This window comes from Syngnathus typhle, linkage group LG22, assembly GCF_033458585.1.
Source record: "Syngnathus typhle isolate RoL2023-S1 ecotype Sweden linkage group LG22, RoL_Styp_1.0, whole genome shotgun sequence".
NCBI classification, from domain to species: domain Eukaryota; kingdom Metazoa; phylum Chordata; class Actinopteri; order Syngnathiformes; family Syngnathidae; genus Syngnathus; species Syngnathus typhle.
This window is the reverse complement of record NC_083759.1, coordinates 7,207,083-7,225,366: the sequence shown is the minus strand read 5'-3', so window position 1 is coordinate 7,225,366 and position 18,284 is coordinate 7,207,083. Positions and strand designations below refer to the sequence as shown.

Below are 18,284 nucleotides of genomic sequence, written 5' to 3'. Positions count from 1 at the left end.
ATACTACAACAAATTACAAAGAACAAAAATAGGTTAGGAACTGGAGAAAATGTAAAAATATCTTTTCTGTTTTATTTGGTCAAATTGCAGAGCACACATAAATGGTCAGTTTGAATCAGCTTGGCTTATTGTGTTAAAGATTATTATTTTTTTTTTTTAGCTAAACAGGTTGTCCAACCTTTATTATGAATGGACTCGAGCAATAGCTGCGGGCTAACCATAGATAGGCTAACAGGTTAGCAAAGTGCCGCTTGGCAAATTGTCTTTTTCACATAACTTAGAAAAAAAAAAGTATTTACACTTGAAACACGTGAATAAAAACATGTCAGAAAATCTGCGGAACTATGACTTATTTACAACAACAAAAATAAAAGTGACATCTTTGATGTGTTTTGCTGATTGATAATGTCATAAATGACAAATTTTGGTTGTGTGAGGTAAATGGCATTTTTGTTTTCTTCAATATTGTTTGAAATTAGCAACATTTATAAACGTCTAATCTTGTCAAGTTTTAGCAGCGGGCTTCAAAATGTGCTTTTCAACACTGTTGACACAAAATGACTAACAAAAATAACAAAAAACATTTCACCCGACTCTAATATTCTGAAATATTGGAATTGTTTCTGTGCCTTCTGTTTTTTCCAACATGACAATGGTCTCTTTTTAAAATGCTGGTTTGATGAAAAATGGATGATCATTTTTGCTGACCCCATCATTTTTAGAATTCGCCACTGAAAATGGGGCGTCTCATTCCTGCTTGCAGCTTTCAGTGATTATTTTGTGTGAAATGACAGACTTGCTGCTATGGCAACAGAGGAAAACCTGCCGGCATGACTGTCAGCGGACTACATCAAGCTCCTGGGAGGAAACGTGCCATTGACTTGTTTCCATTTGCTGGTTGATTCTTTTGTTTGTAGCGAGTGGCACAAAACAAAAAGGGAGCAAGATTCTGCATAACTCTACGGAGCCGGAGCGCATGCAGTCCGATATAAAAAAAAAATTTGCATGCACATTGAGTTCCCATCAGTGCCTCGACTCGCAAAAGAGGTGAAGAGGAAAGTGGTCCGTTGCTCCCCAAATAGTGTTGCGTCATTTCCTGCTCATTCTTGGGATAAAAGACTGTGTGGAGGTGATGTGGAGGAAGAAAGACGCAGGAGGTCCACAGAAGAACAAGAAGAAGCAACTTTCTTTGGAGGAGGTCCGGCACGTGGGGAATAAGGGCGGTGGTCCGGCGCTCAAGGCATGGGGACGAGGGGGGCTTCCTAGTAAGGAAAAAAGACAAGTCATTTATAGCTACCTAATTTAATAATAATAGTAATACAATTAAAAAATCACATAAAAATAATAGTGCACCTCTTTGCTGCTGTTGATGTTCATGATGTCCAGTTTCATCGTCCTGGGGAAGCAAAGCACTTTGAGTGCATTCTTAATCAAATGCTTCAGCGAACGTGTATTGTGAGTTGTTCACATGCAAATAAGCTTCATCACATATCAAGCCGTTATTGAAGCAGTTAGTCAAAAAAACACAACAAACGTCAACAGGAACAAGCTCGGTTATGGACGACGATGACGAGCAGGCAACGTGCGAGGCAAAGTAAACGACGGCTCTTACGAGTCATTTTGACTCAGGCAAGCTCTCGCGGGGCTTCTCCTCCTCTTGCTGCAACCCGGGCTCGGACTCGGGTGCAAGCAGGGGCGGCATGGGCAGCGGGGTGGACGGACCTTTGCCGTCCGGGGTCTTGGCGCCACCCCCGCTGGCCGAGGGCTGGCCTATGATTACTGTGTTGCCTGTTTTTGAAAATCAATGTCAAGAAAAATGTCCAGCGCCCCCATGTGGGCGACTTCACATCTGACTGTCGCAGCTCGGTCTTGCCGTACACAACTTGACATCTACCTCTGCGATTATCAAACACACAAAATCATCTACAAGGCTCACCGTTGTCCTGCTCCGCTTTGATCTGCGCCTCCAGATCCTCGGGGTCCACGTACTGGTAGCTGTCGTCCTCGTCCGGGGGCTTACACCTGCCGCAGCAGAAGCAGCAGCAGCAGCAACAACAGCAGCAGCTGAACAGCGTGCAGCACAGCATCAGAGCCTATGCATAAGGCATTGTAAAGAATTAGGAAATCGACATAGCGGGCTGAGGAATTTGATGAGGCATTCAAAGAGGAATGTATGCATCTATGTCGGCGGTGACTCGAACCCACCTTGAACCACCACTTGGACATGAGAAAGTAATACTTGACGCTCTCCTCCCCAAACTGCTCGGACACGTACAGTCCCATGGAGCCGTACTGGTCGTAGATCTTCCTCTTAGTTTCATCGTTGAGGATGGTGTTAGCATTGTTGATCTCCTTGAACTTCTCCGCCGCCTCCGGGTTGTCCGGGTTCTTGTCTGGGTGGTACTTCAGCGCCAACTTCCTGCCGGGAGACGAAGGGTAAGGTTTCAAGTTCGAGAGTTACTTTGGGAGTGTGTGTGAATTGACACGAGCGCTCGCCTGTAGGCTTTCTTGATGTCCTCGGCCGAGGCGCCTTTCTCCAATCCCAACACCTTGTAGACGCTCTCCCCCACCGTGGACATCTTCCTCTGGGCCCGTGACGCATTGGGGTTGCCATGGGGGTTGGCATGGGGGTTGGCATGGGGGTTGGTGTTAGCCATGGCTCACCGCCGCTCTACGCGACAACACAAACAAACACTTTTTTTTTTTATCTATGATGAACTGAACCTGAATTTCCCCACCCCTGGGGATCAATAAATATTCAATCAATCAATCAATCAATCAATCAATCAATCAATCAAACGACTAATATTACTGCTGTACTAAGGAGCTGAAACTGTATGCCTGTATTATACTGCCCTTAAGTGGCCAAGGCACACACTATAGAAGGAGCAACATAAGATGCAATTAATTGAATAAGAAATCTATTTAATCATGAAAAAAAAAGCATTCAAGTAAAAATCATTACAAACAAATCTTCAAGCCCAAGGAAGTAGCAAGTGTAATACACACACACAAACTGGTCGTTCAGCTAAGAAGATTACATTTTGCCGACCTTTCACTTAATGAGCAGGCCTGGGCAGCTTTGGGTCAACTGAATGCCCTCGGAAAGCGTATCAAAGTCATTAAAAGACAACTTGACAGAGAGGCGACAGCTCAAGAAGGCTGTTGTTTTATTCAACCCTGCCATGCACACACATGCACAGATGATGACGCTCACGGGCACCCACGATAAATTTAGTTACTGACGATGAATGCACTACTACAGGCAATATAACGATGCACCAACTATTCAGACAGATTAAAGAGAGCAGTTTTTCTCTGTGGTTTGATCCTTTTGAACACACTTTCATCTAAATTTAGCTCATCTTAAAAAGCGCCAACACAGTTATCAATAGAAACATCTTTGGAAATAAAACTCTCAAACCTCTATTCTCAACAAAACAAGTCGTTCTTTCAGCAATGCAGACATCATGCCTCACCTGTGCAACTACTCAAATCTCTATAAAATCATACGAATTACAACTTGCAATTTGAAAACCTCCTGAATCCGGGTGACCTGTATCTCAAGGCACCAGTGTACACTGTTCCTAATATTTTGGCTCTCTTGTGCAACCAAACAATGTGATTAGTGACTACTTGAGTAGCTTTTATGATTATGTGCTGCTGATGCTGATGATTGGGGAATGCTGTGCAACCTGCGAGGTTACGTTCAGGGCACAGCATTCAGGGCCCATTGTTAAAGTTCAATATGGGATTTAAAAAAATAAATGTGCATTTCAATCTGTCTCGCCAACGTGTTGCAGAAACTGTGGCGGACAGCAGTGACGCTGCGTGTTTGTCGCCCTTGTCCTTGCCTGGCTAGACCTAATCCTCTGGCTAATGTTAATCTCCCGGCACGTTGACAATTAACTACTTTCTATTATTCTACTTGACAATCACTGTCAGTGATTAATTTACTGACATGAATATACAGTATGACATTAATAATAAAACAAATATTTGCATTTTTTATAGGCCTCTCCTCACCCTGTTAGCATCTTGCTAAGTAGTGTGTGTGCGCGTGTGTGGTACCTGATGCTAACTGAAAGCGGTGTCTCGCCGGGATGCTGACTGGATCATCTGGTTTAGCGTTCAGACCCCCAATCATGGATTCGGTAGCACGCGGGGAAGGTCAGCCGGGGTCGAGTATTCAAATGGCGGCGCCGTTAAGCGAACCGAGCCAAGCCGAACAGCGCCGGTGTAATGTCAGCCCGCTGTCAGGATCTTTCCAGGGAATGACGTCGAGACGCGTTCAATGTCACGACAGAAAAATCCGTCATTTGGCGAGACATCGCGACATTCGTCGCATTTGCTACAGTTGAAAAATGACCGAAAAATAAAACCGCATACTAATCCATCCATTTTCTGTAGCGCAGGGGTCGCGGGCTTGCTGAGATAGGTCTCAGCTGTCATCGGGCAGTAGGCGGGGGACACCCTGAACCGGTTGCCAGCCAATCGCAGGGCACACAGACGAACAACCATCCGCACACACACTCACACTCACACCTAGGGGCAATTTGGGGCGCTCAATCGGCCTACCAAGCATGTTTTTGGGGATGTGGGAGGAAACCGGAGTGCCCGGAGAAAACCCACGCGGACACGGGGAGAACATGCAAACTCCACACAGGGAGGGCCGGAGGTGGAATCGAAGCCGCACCCTCCTTACTGTGAGGCGGACGTGCTAGCCAGTGCGCCACCGAGCCGCCCAAAACTGCAAACTAAGGACTTAAAATGAACTCAAATAACCATGTACAGCAGTATGCCAAATCAAAATATATCGTAAAAAAAACTAATTATCTGGCAACCGGGTATTGATGCCATCTCACCCATTACACTAATGACAAGTACACTACAAAATAAAACAAACATAATAGACAATACTTGAACCAGTTATTGTGCCTTTAGGGGGCGTGGCCTAAGGTGTTAAGGATTTAAATGACTGTCCATTGCAATATCCACTCATCAACATAATAATTTGCAAGGGGATTACCATCATTTTATTTTTGCATGATACAAATTAAGTCTCCAACACTGCAGTGACATATATCCTTGATAGTAACCTTTGCCTGTGATCTGTAACAATGAAGCATATAATTGACGGTAAAACCCACACTTTACGTAAAAATGACACTTATAGATTGTGGGGTAATGTCGCACATTTAAACAACATGAGGTATATCAGAGAAGGGGGAAAAATATTTTAGTTAATAAGTTGTCTGAATCCAAAGTAGCATTCTTTCCTCTTTTAAAGACAAAAAATTGGTCCCAAAATAATTGACAGCAAGAGAAACTGTAAAGAAGAGAGCAATGTAATGTAAAAAAAACAAAACCTCATCAAATAACAAGAATGGCTCGACCACTTACCGTGTATACAAGGTGCCCCCAGTTTATCGTCCGAGTACGGTGGCCAGCAGGGCCATTCGGATGTACATGCCGTTCTCCGCCTGGCGGAAGTAGGCTGCCCTCGGGTCAGTGTCCACTTCGGCGCTGAAATGACAAAAAAAAGATGCACTTGTTTCTTGTTGCAAGATGACATAATGGATAAAACTGCAATTATTCAAGAGCTGACGTGACTGTCAAAATCGAACCTGATTTCATTAACTCGGGGCAGTGGATGCATGACCACCATCTTCTTCTTGGCAGCGGTCATGATGTGTGGGCTGAGGATGAACTGACCGAAACACTGCACACACAAAAAAATAGACAATAAACTAAAATCGAGAGAGTAGAAATGGAAAAAGTGTCTTCTTAAATCCTTGTCATGTAGAGGACGTCAGTCTCAGGCAGAGCTTCCTCTATGCTCTCGAACTCCTCCTGCCAACGACATCATCATTCCGTTGAGTCGTCCATTCCTGCAATATTCCAGATGCAAACATACCTGTTTGATTCCCTTGGAGGCCACGTAGTCGATGATCTCGGCCGGCATGTGGAGGTTCTTGGGGGCCACGTAGCGTAGTGTGATGCGGTACTGAGTCAACAGTTTGGCCAGCGAGTGGACGGTGCGGCCATGTTTCAGATCGCCGACCATGGTGACCTGGTTTTAAAATCAAACACAAACCTTTAAGAGCCATGTCCTCACAATCCAGAAGGGCGGCGGGCCTCACTGTCATGCCGTTGACCGTGCCCAGCTCCTCCCGGATGGTGAAGACGTCCAGAAGAGCCTGAGTGGGGTGTTCGCCTACCCCGTCACCTGCGTTGATCACTGGCTTGCGACAGTGGCGTGATGCGCTCTGGATGACATCACACCAAGAACACATTAAAGGAAACACTTTGAAGTTGAGTAAAAGGAATTTTAAAATATGGCCGTACCTCCACGGCTCCGGGACTGGGGTGTCTAAGCACCAGAACATCAGCGTAGCAGCTCATGGTCTGCACCGAGTCCGTCAGGGACTCGCCCTTCTGCGTGGATGATGTGGACTCACTGAAGTGGACCACTGAGCCACCCAGACGCTGCATGGCTGCCGCGAAGGAACTGCTAGTGCGGGTGCTCACCTCGTAGAACATGGACGCCATCACTTTGCCCTGCGGCAGTCGTCGGGCAATTTTATGTCAAACCAAAAACAAAAAAATAGGTGACGGAGGGAGGGAATATTGCACCTACCTTGAGTATGTCGAGGCTACGTTCCTTCTGAACCAGCAAGCGTAACGTGTGTGCAATGTTGAACAGGTGAGACATCTGAAATAGACAACAAACGTCCAATCATGTTACTGTCATGTTGAACGCATCTGTGTGAGTTTTGTCCCAGGTCCGACCTGGTCTTTGCTGAACTGTCTGACGGACAGGACGTGCTGGCCAACCAGGGGGTGCAGCAGAGGAGACATGTGGGCGTGGGGCAGCTGGCCGACGGCCGTCTGCCCAGGCCCAGGCTGGGGGGACAGAAGCCTGGACAGCGGAGGCGGGTGGCCGTAGCTTTCGGCCACACCCGAGGGCGGCAGCATGACCATCTCTGCACAGTTATGCACTTTAGAACTACAAACATAACTATCAATTTATTTATTTTTTGGTCAATTTTAAAGCAAGTGTCCATCCTACCTGGTGGCATTCCAGGGTCGGAAGAGCGGTGGATGCGGGCGGGCTGCAGGTAGCGACTGTCTCCAGCCGAACGTCGAGGGCTGGCTGCTCGAGTTCGCACCGGACCGTCGCGGGGAGGGGTCGGGCGAGGACGCTCGGGGGTCTAAAAGCAAAGAAGCAAGACTTGAACGTTTTAGGCATGCTCTGAACGGGATTTCTACTCCTTACCATTGGGCTTTCGGGGGAAAGGACGGAAGCCACTGGCCAGCTCTTCACGTCTTCGCCGTAACCTGGTGCCACCAACACCTAACAAAAAATGAAATACCTTTTTTTCCCCATGTATAATGCGCCCCCATGTATAATACGCACCCTAAAAATGGCATGTCGATGCTGGAAAAAAGACTGTACCCATGTATAATACGCACCCAAATTTTGACTTTTTTTTTTTTTCAAGTCCCAATGATCGTCACACACGCATCTGGGTGTGGTGAAATTTGTCCTCTGCATTTGACCCATCCCCGTGTGATTTTGATCCATCCCCTGGGGGAGCGGGGAGCAGTGAGCAGCAGCGCCGCCGCGCTCGGGAATCATTTGGTCATCTAACCCCCCGATTCCAACCCTTAATGCTGAGTGCCAAGCAGGGAGGCAATGGGTCCCATTTTTATAGTCTTTGGTATGACCCAGCCGGGTTACTTAAGTCCGTAAACGTAAAATTATTTCAGAAAAAAGATCATCTTTGGGAACAACCGGATGTTATTCTGCCAGTCAGTATCACTGCGCATGCAGTAGCAAACTCGATAGCGAAAGCGAAGAAATATGTGAGACTCTCAATGGGATCACCAATATTTGAGTGAGGTTCCAGTTATTTATCACAACTAGTTTACCAAGTCTCTGCTTTGAGTTCCTCCAATAAACCCTGGTCCAAGCGGCACTTGGTCGCTCCGCTCCTATCCACACTCCATCCGTGACAAGATTTTCTTCAAAAATTGTTGTACCATGATTTTTTTCAACCCCCCCCCCCCCCCCCCCAAAAAAACAAAAAACTTTGTACCCATGCGCACCCAAGATTTTAGGACAATAAATTTGTTACATTTTGCGCATTATACAAAAAACGGTACATAAAAACAAAACAAGCGAGGAAATTATTTCAATACACTTGTATTTTTCATGATATAAAAATATAATCAAATATTTTATAGAGATTTTGTGGACTCGTGGGGTTCGGTAACATCTGTGTGAGAACCCAAAACAGTCCATAGAGGTTTACCTGCCCGTCGATGTAGGCCACCTCTCCTCGCAGAACCACACGACGAACTTTGCCCTTCACCTTCATGCCTTGGAACGGCGTCCACTTGGACTTGGTGAAAAGCATGGCCTGTGGAATTACCCACTCATGCTCCAAGTCCACCTGGTCCGCAGAAGAACAACACCAGGTTTATTTTTTATCCCAGCTCTATTTCTAGCAACTACAGAGTCATACAAACAATAATTAGCATTTAAACTTTTCAACAATATTTTCCAACCAATTTAAAACCAATTGTTCTAATCCGATGTCAAATATTAGATATTATATGGCAGTAAGCGTGATTAAGTAATGACGTCGTGACTGGGTACCTCCACATAAGTGTTTTCCTGCATGGGCAGGTTAAAGATGCGGCGCGGGTTGTCGTGAAGACGACGGATGATGTCGTCCAAAGTCAGACGTCCCTCGCTGACGGCGGTGAGCAGCAGTGGCAGCATGGTCTCTAGGCCGGGGTAGCCTGGAGGAGGATGGTCACTGTTTTTCTCTTCCACCGAGTGAGGAGCTGGAAAAAAGAAGAGAGAGATTGGATCTTAATGCAATGTTGCAGCTGGGGTTGGCTGATACGGTCTTACAATATCATTTCATCGCAATTTGATAAGTTTTTCCTGACCGTGGTCTGTGGCAAAGCAGTCGATAATGTCCAGGTTCTCCCACAGCGCCTCCATGTCCTCGCGGGAGCCCAGCATGGGTCGCACCTCCGCTCGCCCATTGCCGATCTCCACCACGTTGTCGTCGCAAAGGAACAGGTGATGAGGCGCCACCTCACATGTCACATGGATGCCCTTCTGCTTGGCGGCCCGGATGATCATGATCTGAGAGTGAACGGGGGAAAAAACAGCAGCGAGTCAATTCTATCAATTATTTTACGTTTTTTACACAAGAAGATTTTTTTTAATTACTTGTATCCTCTTATACTTTAGTTGTTCTGGTTCTTTTCCTGTGAGAGGAGAGCATCTTACCTCATCCTTTTTGGCCACGTGGCAGATGTGCACCGGCCGCTGGTAGAGCTGAGCTACCATCAAGATAGCGGCCACCGTCTGCTTCTCAGCGTGTGCCACAATGGGAAGATGCTTGGGCCACTTCTCAAAGTGCTTCAAAGAGAAGAAAATAGTCAAATCATGACAACTGATGGTGGTGCGGTGTGGAGGGGAGCAGAGCGTACCTCCATCCACAGTGAGACATTGTCCATCTTAAGGGTGGAGAAGGTGTCGTTTAGGTACATCTTCAGGCCGACAGCCTGACTAGAAATGGACGGCAGGACAGCCGCGTTGTCCGAGGTGGCGCCCAAATAAAGTGCGTAGTCGCAGCGGCAGTTGGCTTTAGCGAGCTGTGACATCACAACACACGCCAGAAGCAAGTCGCATAAGTGCGAGTCCGAGAAAGTCTTACATTTCAACTTTTAAGCAGATCCTGAGTGCCGTCCTGTTCATCCAGTCTCTTTGTGACAACATCTATCGTACCTTCTGAGCGAGGGCCAGGGTGGTGCCATCGGTGATGGCGGGGGAGGTATTGGGCATGGCGCACACCATGGTCACGCCGCCAGCCAGGGCAGCCGCCGTGCCCGAGGAGAAGTCCTCTTTGTGGGTGGCGCCGGGTTCCCGCAAGTGGACGTGGACGTCGATGAGGCCTGGCAGACAAAGGAAGCGATCATAACATGCAAAAACCACTGACACAAAAATGTAATGCCCTTGTTCACAAACTGTATTATCATCATTAGACTTGGAAAGTTCTAAAATCAAATTCTATACTTATATTTTATATTTGCAGAGGAACCAGGAACTCACCAGGCAGGCGGACTAATGTCTGTGAGGTCATGCTGTCGATGTGAGTCTTCACCGGCGGACTTCGGCCAATCTGACGGAGAGCCTGCAAACGAGCATTTCGATATTTCAACAGCTGGAATTGTTTCTGTCAGCATGTCTGTTTATCCTTTGTGTATTTCTTAATTAGTTAAATTATGAGCTTTTTTTTTTTTTACAGAACAATAGAAGTAAAACAGATGCAAAATTGCTGTTACCTATCAGTATCCACAATGAAGGGCCTACCTGCACAAAGAGTTTGGTGCATTTGATGTCGATAATGAGTGGCACTGAGTAGTCGATGGCCATGCGGCGGGTGCGGTAACCCTTGGTGACAAAGGAAGAGAGGCGGCGGCCCCCGCTGTTCCTCATCGAGAGGTTGACCACCAGGTCAAAGTGGTTCTCCTCCAGGTAGTTCATGATGCTTCGTTGCTTCTCCTTGGTGGGACAATCGCTTTCGTCCTCCTCGAACGGCCAGTCCACGGCTGTCACCTAGCAAACATTGGACACGGGGACAAGTAATGACAAAAATAGCACAAAAGGATTGTTGCATTTTCTGGGGGGGAGGGGGTCAACTTGCCTTGATGCCGTGTTCGGTGTAGAAATCAGCAGTGCCCAGACTGGCATAAAGGTCGTAACCCAGCGTCTCCAGAGTCTGTACTGTGGGCAGTAGCTCGCTCTTGTTCTACAACAAAATAACACAAAGTATTAGACGGTGCATTCAGGTTCGATGGGAAATTGCAAAGTTGGAGCTTTAAAAGATTCAATGCTGTAATATGAAAGTGCTGAGGAGAAGGATAAAATAGCTTTACCTTGTAGCTGCCGATGGAGAGCAGAATGTTCTTCTTGGGAATCTTGAAGCCGGTGGAGAGCATGGCTTTGAGGTAAGCTTCGTAGCGGTTTTCACCAAAACACGCCACCTCTCCAGTGCTGGTCATCTCCACGCCCAGCACCACGTCTGCACCCGCCAGCCGTGAGAAGGAAAACTGAGGAACCTGAGAGGAACACGTACGTATACTTGACGTCAACAGAGGAAATACAAAAAGATGGAAGGAGAGCTTACCTTGACGCCCACAATGCCCTTTCCTCTCATCAGGCCCACCGGCTCCACCTCCTCGCCCATGATAATCTGCGTGGCGAGGGCGACGAGGTCCACGCCCAGTGTCTTGGATACAAAGGGGAAGGAGCGCGAGACGCGAACGTTGCATTCAATCACCTTCAGCTGGTCGTCCTGGCAACACAGAGACACAAGGGAAATTATGTTATAAGAACACAAATAAACGACTACAATAATCAAAGCACGTAAAAAATTTTTTTTTTTTAAAAACTGTTAATAAAAAATCATCACCTTTGCAATGAGTTGCAGATTCAAGGGTCCCGTGACCTGCAATTCTTGCCCAATGGCGTGGACGATGATCTTGATCCTCTCGATGGTCTTCTGGTTGAGGTCCTGAGGGGGCGTCACCAGTGTGGCGTCGCCAGAGTGCACGCCGGCGTTCTCCACATGCTCCGACACGGCGAAGGCCAAGACCACGCCGTCGCTCGCCACCGCATCCACGTCTATTTCCTACAGGATTCGATTAGTTTGCGAACAACTGGGACGTAAACCCGCTGTCGTTTATGGGATTGGTCTGTGGGCCTCCCTTGGACTCACCTTGGCCTCCTGTATGAACTTAGAAATGACGACAGGATGCTCCTTGGACACAGCCACGGCGTTACTCAGGTATTTCTCCAGGTCATTGTCGCTGTAGGCAACGTTCATGGCAGCACCGCTCAGCACGTAGGACGGCCGAACCAAGCATGGGTAGCCCACCGTCTCACAAAAACTTATAGCAGACTGCCGAGACACAAGTTGGCATCGCTTTTCTATTTCGGGCAGGATGTCTGGGTGACAAACGTTTAAGGCTTAAGCTGCAGCTAGAAAGTCAAAGGTGGCAATGTTACCTCGGTATCGGAGAGTTCTTTCCACTGTGGCTGGCTGATGCCGATGGTGTCCAACATTCTGGAGAACTTGAACCTGTTCTCTGCCGAGTCGATGAACTCGGGCGAGGTTCCCAGGATGCGGCACTGCTGGCGGTGCAGCGACATGGCAATGTTGTTGGGCAGCTGGCCGCCCATGGAGAGGATCACGCCCTCCAGGTTTTCCAGCTCATAGATATCCATCACCACCTGAGAGCAACACACACAACATCAAATTTCAAGTGAGTGCCTTTTCAATAAAAAAAATATTTTAAAACGTTTCTGAAGGTTTTCAAGGTGAATGAGCTACAATGGCACCTCAAAGGAGATTTCATCAAAGTAGAGGCGGTCACACATGTCGTAGTCCGTGCTGACCGTCTCAGGGTTGTAGTTCACCATTATGGTCTTGTAGCCCATCTGCAGGACGAGAGGAGATGAATGGATCAGAACGAAGACGGCGATGGACTAAGAGCGGGGGCGGGCGTTTAAGGGCCGCACCTTCCGGAGCTCGGTGATGCAGCCCACCGCGCACCAGTCGAATTCGACGCTGCTGCCGATGCGGTAGACGCCCGATCCGATCACCATGACGTGCAGGTCGCTGAAGCTCAGGTCGTGCTGGGCGCCGTTGTAGGTCAGGTACAGGTAGTTGGTGAAGGCCGGCCACTCCGCTGCCACTGTGTCGATCTGCTTGACCACAGGAAGGATGGACCAATCGTGGCGCAGCTTCCTCACAGCCAGTTCGGTGCTGGAGTGGGGAGGGGCGGCGATGCCACAGGTTAGAACAACAATGACCAATCAAATCTACTCTTCAAGCTCTCCCCACCTCTGGACAGCCAACGCGATCTGCTTGTCCGAGAAGCCCAACTGCTTGGCCTTGCGCATCACCTCGGGCGGCATGAGACTCTCGTCCTGCGCAATCGATTCCACACAAGTAAATGACAACCTGGTCTCCGTTTCAGTGCTTTGGTGAACATCGGCCCGGTCCCACCTGGTTGTACTTCTCCAGCAGTCGCTCGTGGTCGGAGATGTTCTTCATCTTGTGCAAGAACCAGCGGTCGATTTTGGTCAGCTCGTACAGTTGGTCCACCGTGTAGCCGTCACGGAGGGCGGCGGCCAGAACGAAGATCCGCTTGTCAGTGGGTATCTGGAGCTCCTGGCAGCAGTGATGGGAAGGAACAGAAAAATATTTTGTTACGGAAATACATTTTTCATTTTTCTGAAGACGAGCAGGCGTTCACAACACCTTCGTCACTCACCTGTTGAGACACCGGCTTGATAGTGTGATCAAACCCGACGCAGTTCTCATCCACCATCCTCAGAGCCTTCTGGAAGGCCTCCTCAAAGCTGCGGCCGATGGCCATCACCTCACCTGGACAAAAAAGTGTGCAGTGAAACCCCCAACACGGTGCAGCAATAACACGGTCTCTTACCGACACTCTTCATGGAGCTTCCGATCTTGGTGGAGACCCTCAAGAACTTGCTCAGATCCCAACGAGGCACCTTCACTACACAGTAGTCTAAACTGGGCTCAAAGTTAGCCGTGGTTGAGTTGGTGACAGAATTCCTGGGGGGGGGGAAACCCATCCAGGTGAAATAGGCTTCTGTGTAAAATAAGCCTCAATTGAGATCATCTATGTCGTCATACTTGAGTTGCGGCAACGGAATCCCCAGGCCGAGTTTTGCTGCTACATATGCCAGAGGGTAACCCGTCGCTTTACTGGCCAGAGCAGAGCTGCGCGACAGGCGGGCGTTGACCTCGATGATGTAGTACTGAAAGAGAAGAACTCCTTAAGTAAGCTAGGTCATATTTGTAAACACCTTGTGTAGTAAGTTGCATTATATCTTGTATTAGGCAAATTTGTTTTAGTGCACAGTACATCATCTATTTTTACCTGGTCAGATTCGGGATTAAGCGCATACTGGATGTTGCACTCTCCCACAATGCCAAGATGGCGGATGACCTTGATGGCGGTGTTCCGAAGCATATTGTACTCGTGGTCGTTGAGCGTTTGACTGGGCGCCACAACGATAGACTCTCCAGTGTGGATGCCCAGAGGGTCAATATTCTCCATGTTACACACCTAAACAGGACGTTAATGCTTCTTTTTCTATTTTTGATTCAAGCCAAAGATGGAACAGGCAACAGACATCATGTTTTGACTCACAGTGACGCAGTTGTCGAAGGCGTCGCGCACCACCTCGTACTCGATCTCCTTCCAGCCTTTCAGCGACTTGTCCACCAGCACCTGCGAGGTGTGCGCGAAGGCCGACGTGACCAGGGAGGTCAGCTCCTCGCGGCTGTTGGCGAAGCCCGAGCCCAGGCCGCCCAGGGCGAAGGCCGAGCGGACCAGCACTGGGTAGCCCAGGCGCTCTGCGGCGGCCACCGCCTGACAAGATTACAAAGAGGCAGGAGTCAACTGGGTCCGAAAGCGACAGCGCCAATCGCGCTCACCTGCTCCACGGAGAGGGCAGCCTCGCTGGGCGCTACATGCTCGTTGATCTCCTCCATTTTCTCCACAAAGATCTTCCTGTCCTCTGTCATCTCGATGGAAGCCACAGGTGTGCCCAGAACCCTCACGTTGTACTTCTCCAGCACACCCAACTTGGTCAGCTCCACGCCACAATTCAGCGCCGTCTGCCCACCGAACGTCAGCAGGACGCCGTCTGGGCGCTCGTTTTTAATCACCTTGGAGTGAATGCGTCGGTCAGCGCCGGTTATATTGTTTGAAATAAAGACGTGATGTCTACAGAGACACACCTGAGTGACGTATTCTGCTGTAATGGGCAGGAAGTAAACCTTGTCCGCCAGACCCTTAGAGGTCTGCACTGTGGCGATATTGGGATTAATCAGCACTGTCTGGATATTCTCCTCCTTCAGAGCCTTAATAGCCTGAAAAGAAAAGAGGCATTAAGTATGATGGCATGCTGGAGGTCCGAAGGTTTGTACAAGTAACTCCAGGTATGTTATGAATTTCTGAAAATCAAAACACACCGACCTGAGAACCCGAGTAGTCAAACTCTCCGGCCTGGCCGATGGAAAGGCCCCCAGAGCCCAAGATGAGGACCTTCCTCGGTCGGGAAACCTCTTCAGGCTTGGGAGAATTTGTATAGGTGAGATGCTCCATCAGACGCCGCTTCACTGTGGAAAGAAAATGGAGAATTGTGTCTCAAGGATGCTCGCTAGGACTGGGTCCTATGGCCTTAAAGTATATATATATATATATATTTTTTTTAACCAAGAACAGAAAACAAATACCTGATTTGTCAGCATTGCCCTCCTTGTGGTCTCTGACGGTGTCAAGGAACACGTCAAACAAGCCGACCAGATCCGTCGGGCCGGCCATATGCTCGGGATGGAACTGGACACTGGAAACAAATATTGAAAGTTATCATTCGGGAAGGAGTGAGAAAAGTAACTTCCCTGTTGGCCGTCTGCACCTGAAAAGCGGCTGCGTGTTGTGCACGATGCCCTCGTTGGTGTGATCGTTGGCGTTTGTGAAGAGAACGTCCCAGTCGCTCGGCAGGGTGTCGGGGTCCACAGCGAAGCCGTGGTTCTGACTGGTGATGAAGCAGCGGTCGGTGCCCTTGTGGAGGCAAGGCTGGTTGTGGCCACGGTTGCCGTACCTGCCACATTGATGAGACACAGATGAGTACATAAAAAATAATAATAATACATTTTAACAAATAATTGAAAAATACTTTTTAGGGAAGAAAAAAAAAATGCCCCCGATAATGTGTGATAATAATGGAAAAAAATGCCCCCGATAATGTGTGATAATAATGGTTCATTCCTGGTCTATTGTCATAATCCCACAAGGACATGCTGCCAGTTGTCATTCCGTGAACATTTGTTGGCTGTGGTAACCTTGGACGGCGCCGACAAAACAGCCAGTGCTTTCATAAGCGCTTGATTGCACTTTGTTTGTTCTGCCTTAATCTAAAACACAAACGCTCAGCTGCTGAGAGCGAGGGGAAGACACATTTCACATCAGGACTGAGGTCACTGAGGACAACCGTCTAATTCAACAACTACGAATGCCTAACTGAAGAAAGAACGTTTTACTATGAAGTGAATGACTAACTTCATCTTGTAGGTCTTTGCTCCGATGACCAAGGAGAGCAGCTGGTGTCCCAGGCAGATGCCGAAAACTGGCTTGGGCTGATCCACGCACACCACTTTGCGTACGTTGTCGATGGTGGCCTGGCAGAGAAGCGGATCGCCTGGACCGTTGCTGATGAACAAACCATCAAATTCTGGAGAGGACAAAAAAAGGCACCGACAATCAACCAGGGTGACTTCAAGAGCCTCAACTGCATGTGTGATGTTGACCTGAGCTGTCCAACGGGTGGTCCCAGGGTACAACGGTGACGCGGGCACCTCGCTCGGCCAGGCAGCGGATTTGGTTGTATTTGATACCGCAGTCCACCACGGTGATCCGCAGAATACCGCTGGGGTTGAACAATTGCGGCTCCTGGACAAACAATGAGTAAAGTTGCTGGCAAAACATAATTTTAAAGCCTGGTATGATAACCTTACCCTCATGGACACCTCCTGGACCAGGTTCCTTTTGTCGGGATTGTCAAAGGGAACAGTGTCCTCGGGGGTCCCCTCCAAAACCAGCTTTCCCAACATGGTCCCCTTCTCGCGGATCTTTTTGGTCAGGCAGCGGGTATCGATACCTATGTCAGGACACAACAGGTTCAAAGTTAATATGCTTAGGATATTCCACCTATTCAACAATTTTCTTTCTTATATCTGTGACTTTCCCACCTTGTAGTCCAGGAACTCCTTGCTCCTGGAGCCACCGGTCCAAGGACTTGACTGAACTCCAATGACTCGGACACTCCGACAGCTCCCCGATGATGAGAGCGGCGGCGTGGATCTTTGATGACTCAAACCACTGCGAGAAGACATCACACTGTGACCATCATACCTCTAAATATCTGTCAAACATAGTATCTCACAGCACCTTGCTCAAGCCGAACGCGCCCTCAACGTCCGCTGGCACGCCATAATTGCCCACCAGCGGGTAGGTGAGCGTAAGCAGTTGGCAGTGGTACGATGGGTCAGTCAGGGACTCAGGGTAGCCCACCATGCCGGTCTGGAACACTACGGGGCAACAATAATAAAGCATTGGTAAGGATAGTTGAACCTCTTTACAATATCTATTTTCTTTCAAGACTTTTACGGATTTGCCTGAACACTGGCTATACCACTACTAGCCAATGAATCGAAATAAATACATCAATTTCCTTCCACGTGGACAACCAAAGTATAAGCTTAAGCTTTTAGTGAGTGTGTAAACCACTCTGACTGACTGTCAAAAGTGACATATAATTTGATCTTTGACAAATGTCTGACATTACGTTTTGAGAATATGTCGCAATTCCCTTATTGCAGTCACTTTCAAACTGTAGCGGTTGCTCTAGCACAGAAAAGTTGAAATTTGGGAAAATTCTGAGACGTGTTCCAGCAAGTCAACGGACAGGTTCGTCAAGACGACTTCACAGAATTTGGCTCAACAACATGGCGATCAAGATACGAATTTATTTGACAAACAAACAGGGTTCGGTGTTACGTACCAACTTCGCCAGAAACGGACACTTTAGCACCGAAAAGGCTGCCCGTAAACCGCGTCCCGTCCTCCAGGATGAGGCTGGCTATGGTCTTCTCGGACATCTTGCTTCCACGTCCCGATCGCGTTTAGTTGCTGGTTACGCCAGGCGGCCACGACCACGATCCAGTGGTTTTCCACGTGAAACAACCAACGAGAAGAAAAGGGCTAAAAGTGGGAGAAAATCGACTGCCGGGAGTCGTCTTGTTAGAAATGAAATGGTGGATGTTCAAAGCGATTCAAGAGAGGGCAACCGATCGACGCGGCGTATGGTTTGAGTTTTCCCGGTTTGCGAAGGCGACCCGAGGACGCCAAGGATCTCCCACGTGTGCGGCAGACGCCGATGAGCTTGGCCGGGGGTTCAGATGGTTCGAAGGCTCAATTTCGACGTAGTATTTCCGGTTTGTCTTTTCAAACTAAAAACAAGGTTCTCCCTACTTTTTTTCACTGAATATTTGGTTTAAGTGAGCCACAGTTTATTTTTGCTTGATTCACCAACTGCTCTTTTAGTATATTATCAACTTTTACGCAACAAACAATAAGGCGCGTGTTTGTTT

General features: G+C 48.2%; 2 protein-coding genes across 5 annotated transcripts; both read right to left on the bottom strand.

The window, feature by feature from the left end:
- Positions 1-52: 52 nt before the first annotated feature.
- dnajc5ga (DnaJ (Hsp40) homolog, subfamily C, member 5 gamma a) lies at positions 53-4,301 on the bottom strand. Of its 4 annotated transcripts, XR_009711343.1 has the most exons (8): positions 4,072-4,300; positions 2,497-2,671; positions 2,206-2,419; positions 1,937-2,093; positions 1,613-1,788; positions 1,354-1,396; positions 219-1,262; positions 53-178 (listed from the first exon to the last, which is right to left on the bottom strand). XR_009711343.1 is itself a non-coding variant. In XM_061269771.1 (7 exons), exons 2-5 carry the CDS (start codon positions 2,655-2,657, stop codon positions 1,616-1,618), a joined length of 705 nt encoding a protein of 234 aa, XP_061125755.1. In that variant the 5' UTR covers positions 2,658-2,694; positions 4,072-4,301; the 3' UTR covers positions 53-1,262; positions 1,354-1,396; positions 1,613-1,615. The 4 variants fall into 4 exon arrangements, 3 of the variants coding, with proteins under 3 accessions (XP_061125755.1, XP_061125754.1, XP_061125756.1); XM_061269771.1 differs by having other exon boundaries at positions 53-1,262; positions 2,497-2,694; positions 4,072-4,301; XM_061269770.1 differs by having other exon boundaries at positions 53-1,262.
- Positions 4,302-5,010: 709 nt separating this feature from the next.
- On the bottom strand, positions 5,011-18,111 carry cad (carbamoyl-phosphate synthetase 2, aspartate transcarbamylase, and dihydroorotase). The gene is made up of 44 exons (XM_061269765.1): positions 17,696-18,111; positions 17,083-17,222; positions 16,884-17,013; positions 16,650-16,792; positions 16,443-16,584; positions 16,195-16,366; positions 15,551-15,736; positions 15,369-15,478; positions 15,109-15,251; positions 14,871-15,002; positions 14,565-14,798; positions 14,278-14,499; positions 14,005-14,193; positions 13,758-13,882; positions 13,543-13,676; positions 13,369-13,481; positions 13,101-13,265; positions 12,936-13,021; positions 12,611-12,857; positions 12,431-12,529; positions 12,098-12,322; positions 11,808-11,990; positions 11,502-11,720; positions 11,217-11,384; positions 10,966-11,148; positions 10,734-10,838; positions 10,400-10,645; positions 10,139-10,220; positions 9,815-9,981; positions 9,517-9,681; positions 9,314-9,445; positions 8,965-9,166; positions 8,666-8,856; positions 8,319-8,459; positions 7,280-7,357; positions 7,073-7,214; positions 6,793-6,986; positions 6,641-6,715; positions 6,349-6,561; positions 6,144-6,269; positions 5,918-6,073; positions 5,628-5,853; positions 5,404-5,526; positions 5,011-5,112 (listed from the first exon to the last, which is right to left on the bottom strand). Exons 1-42 carry the CDS (start codon positions 17,790-17,792, stop codon positions 5,788-5,790), a joined length of 6,468 nt encoding a protein of 2,155 aa, XP_061125749.1. The 5' UTR covers positions 17,793-18,111; the 3' UTR covers positions 5,011-5,112; positions 5,404-5,526; positions 5,628-5,787.
- Between the last annotated feature and the right edge of the window lie 173 nt (positions 18,112-18,284).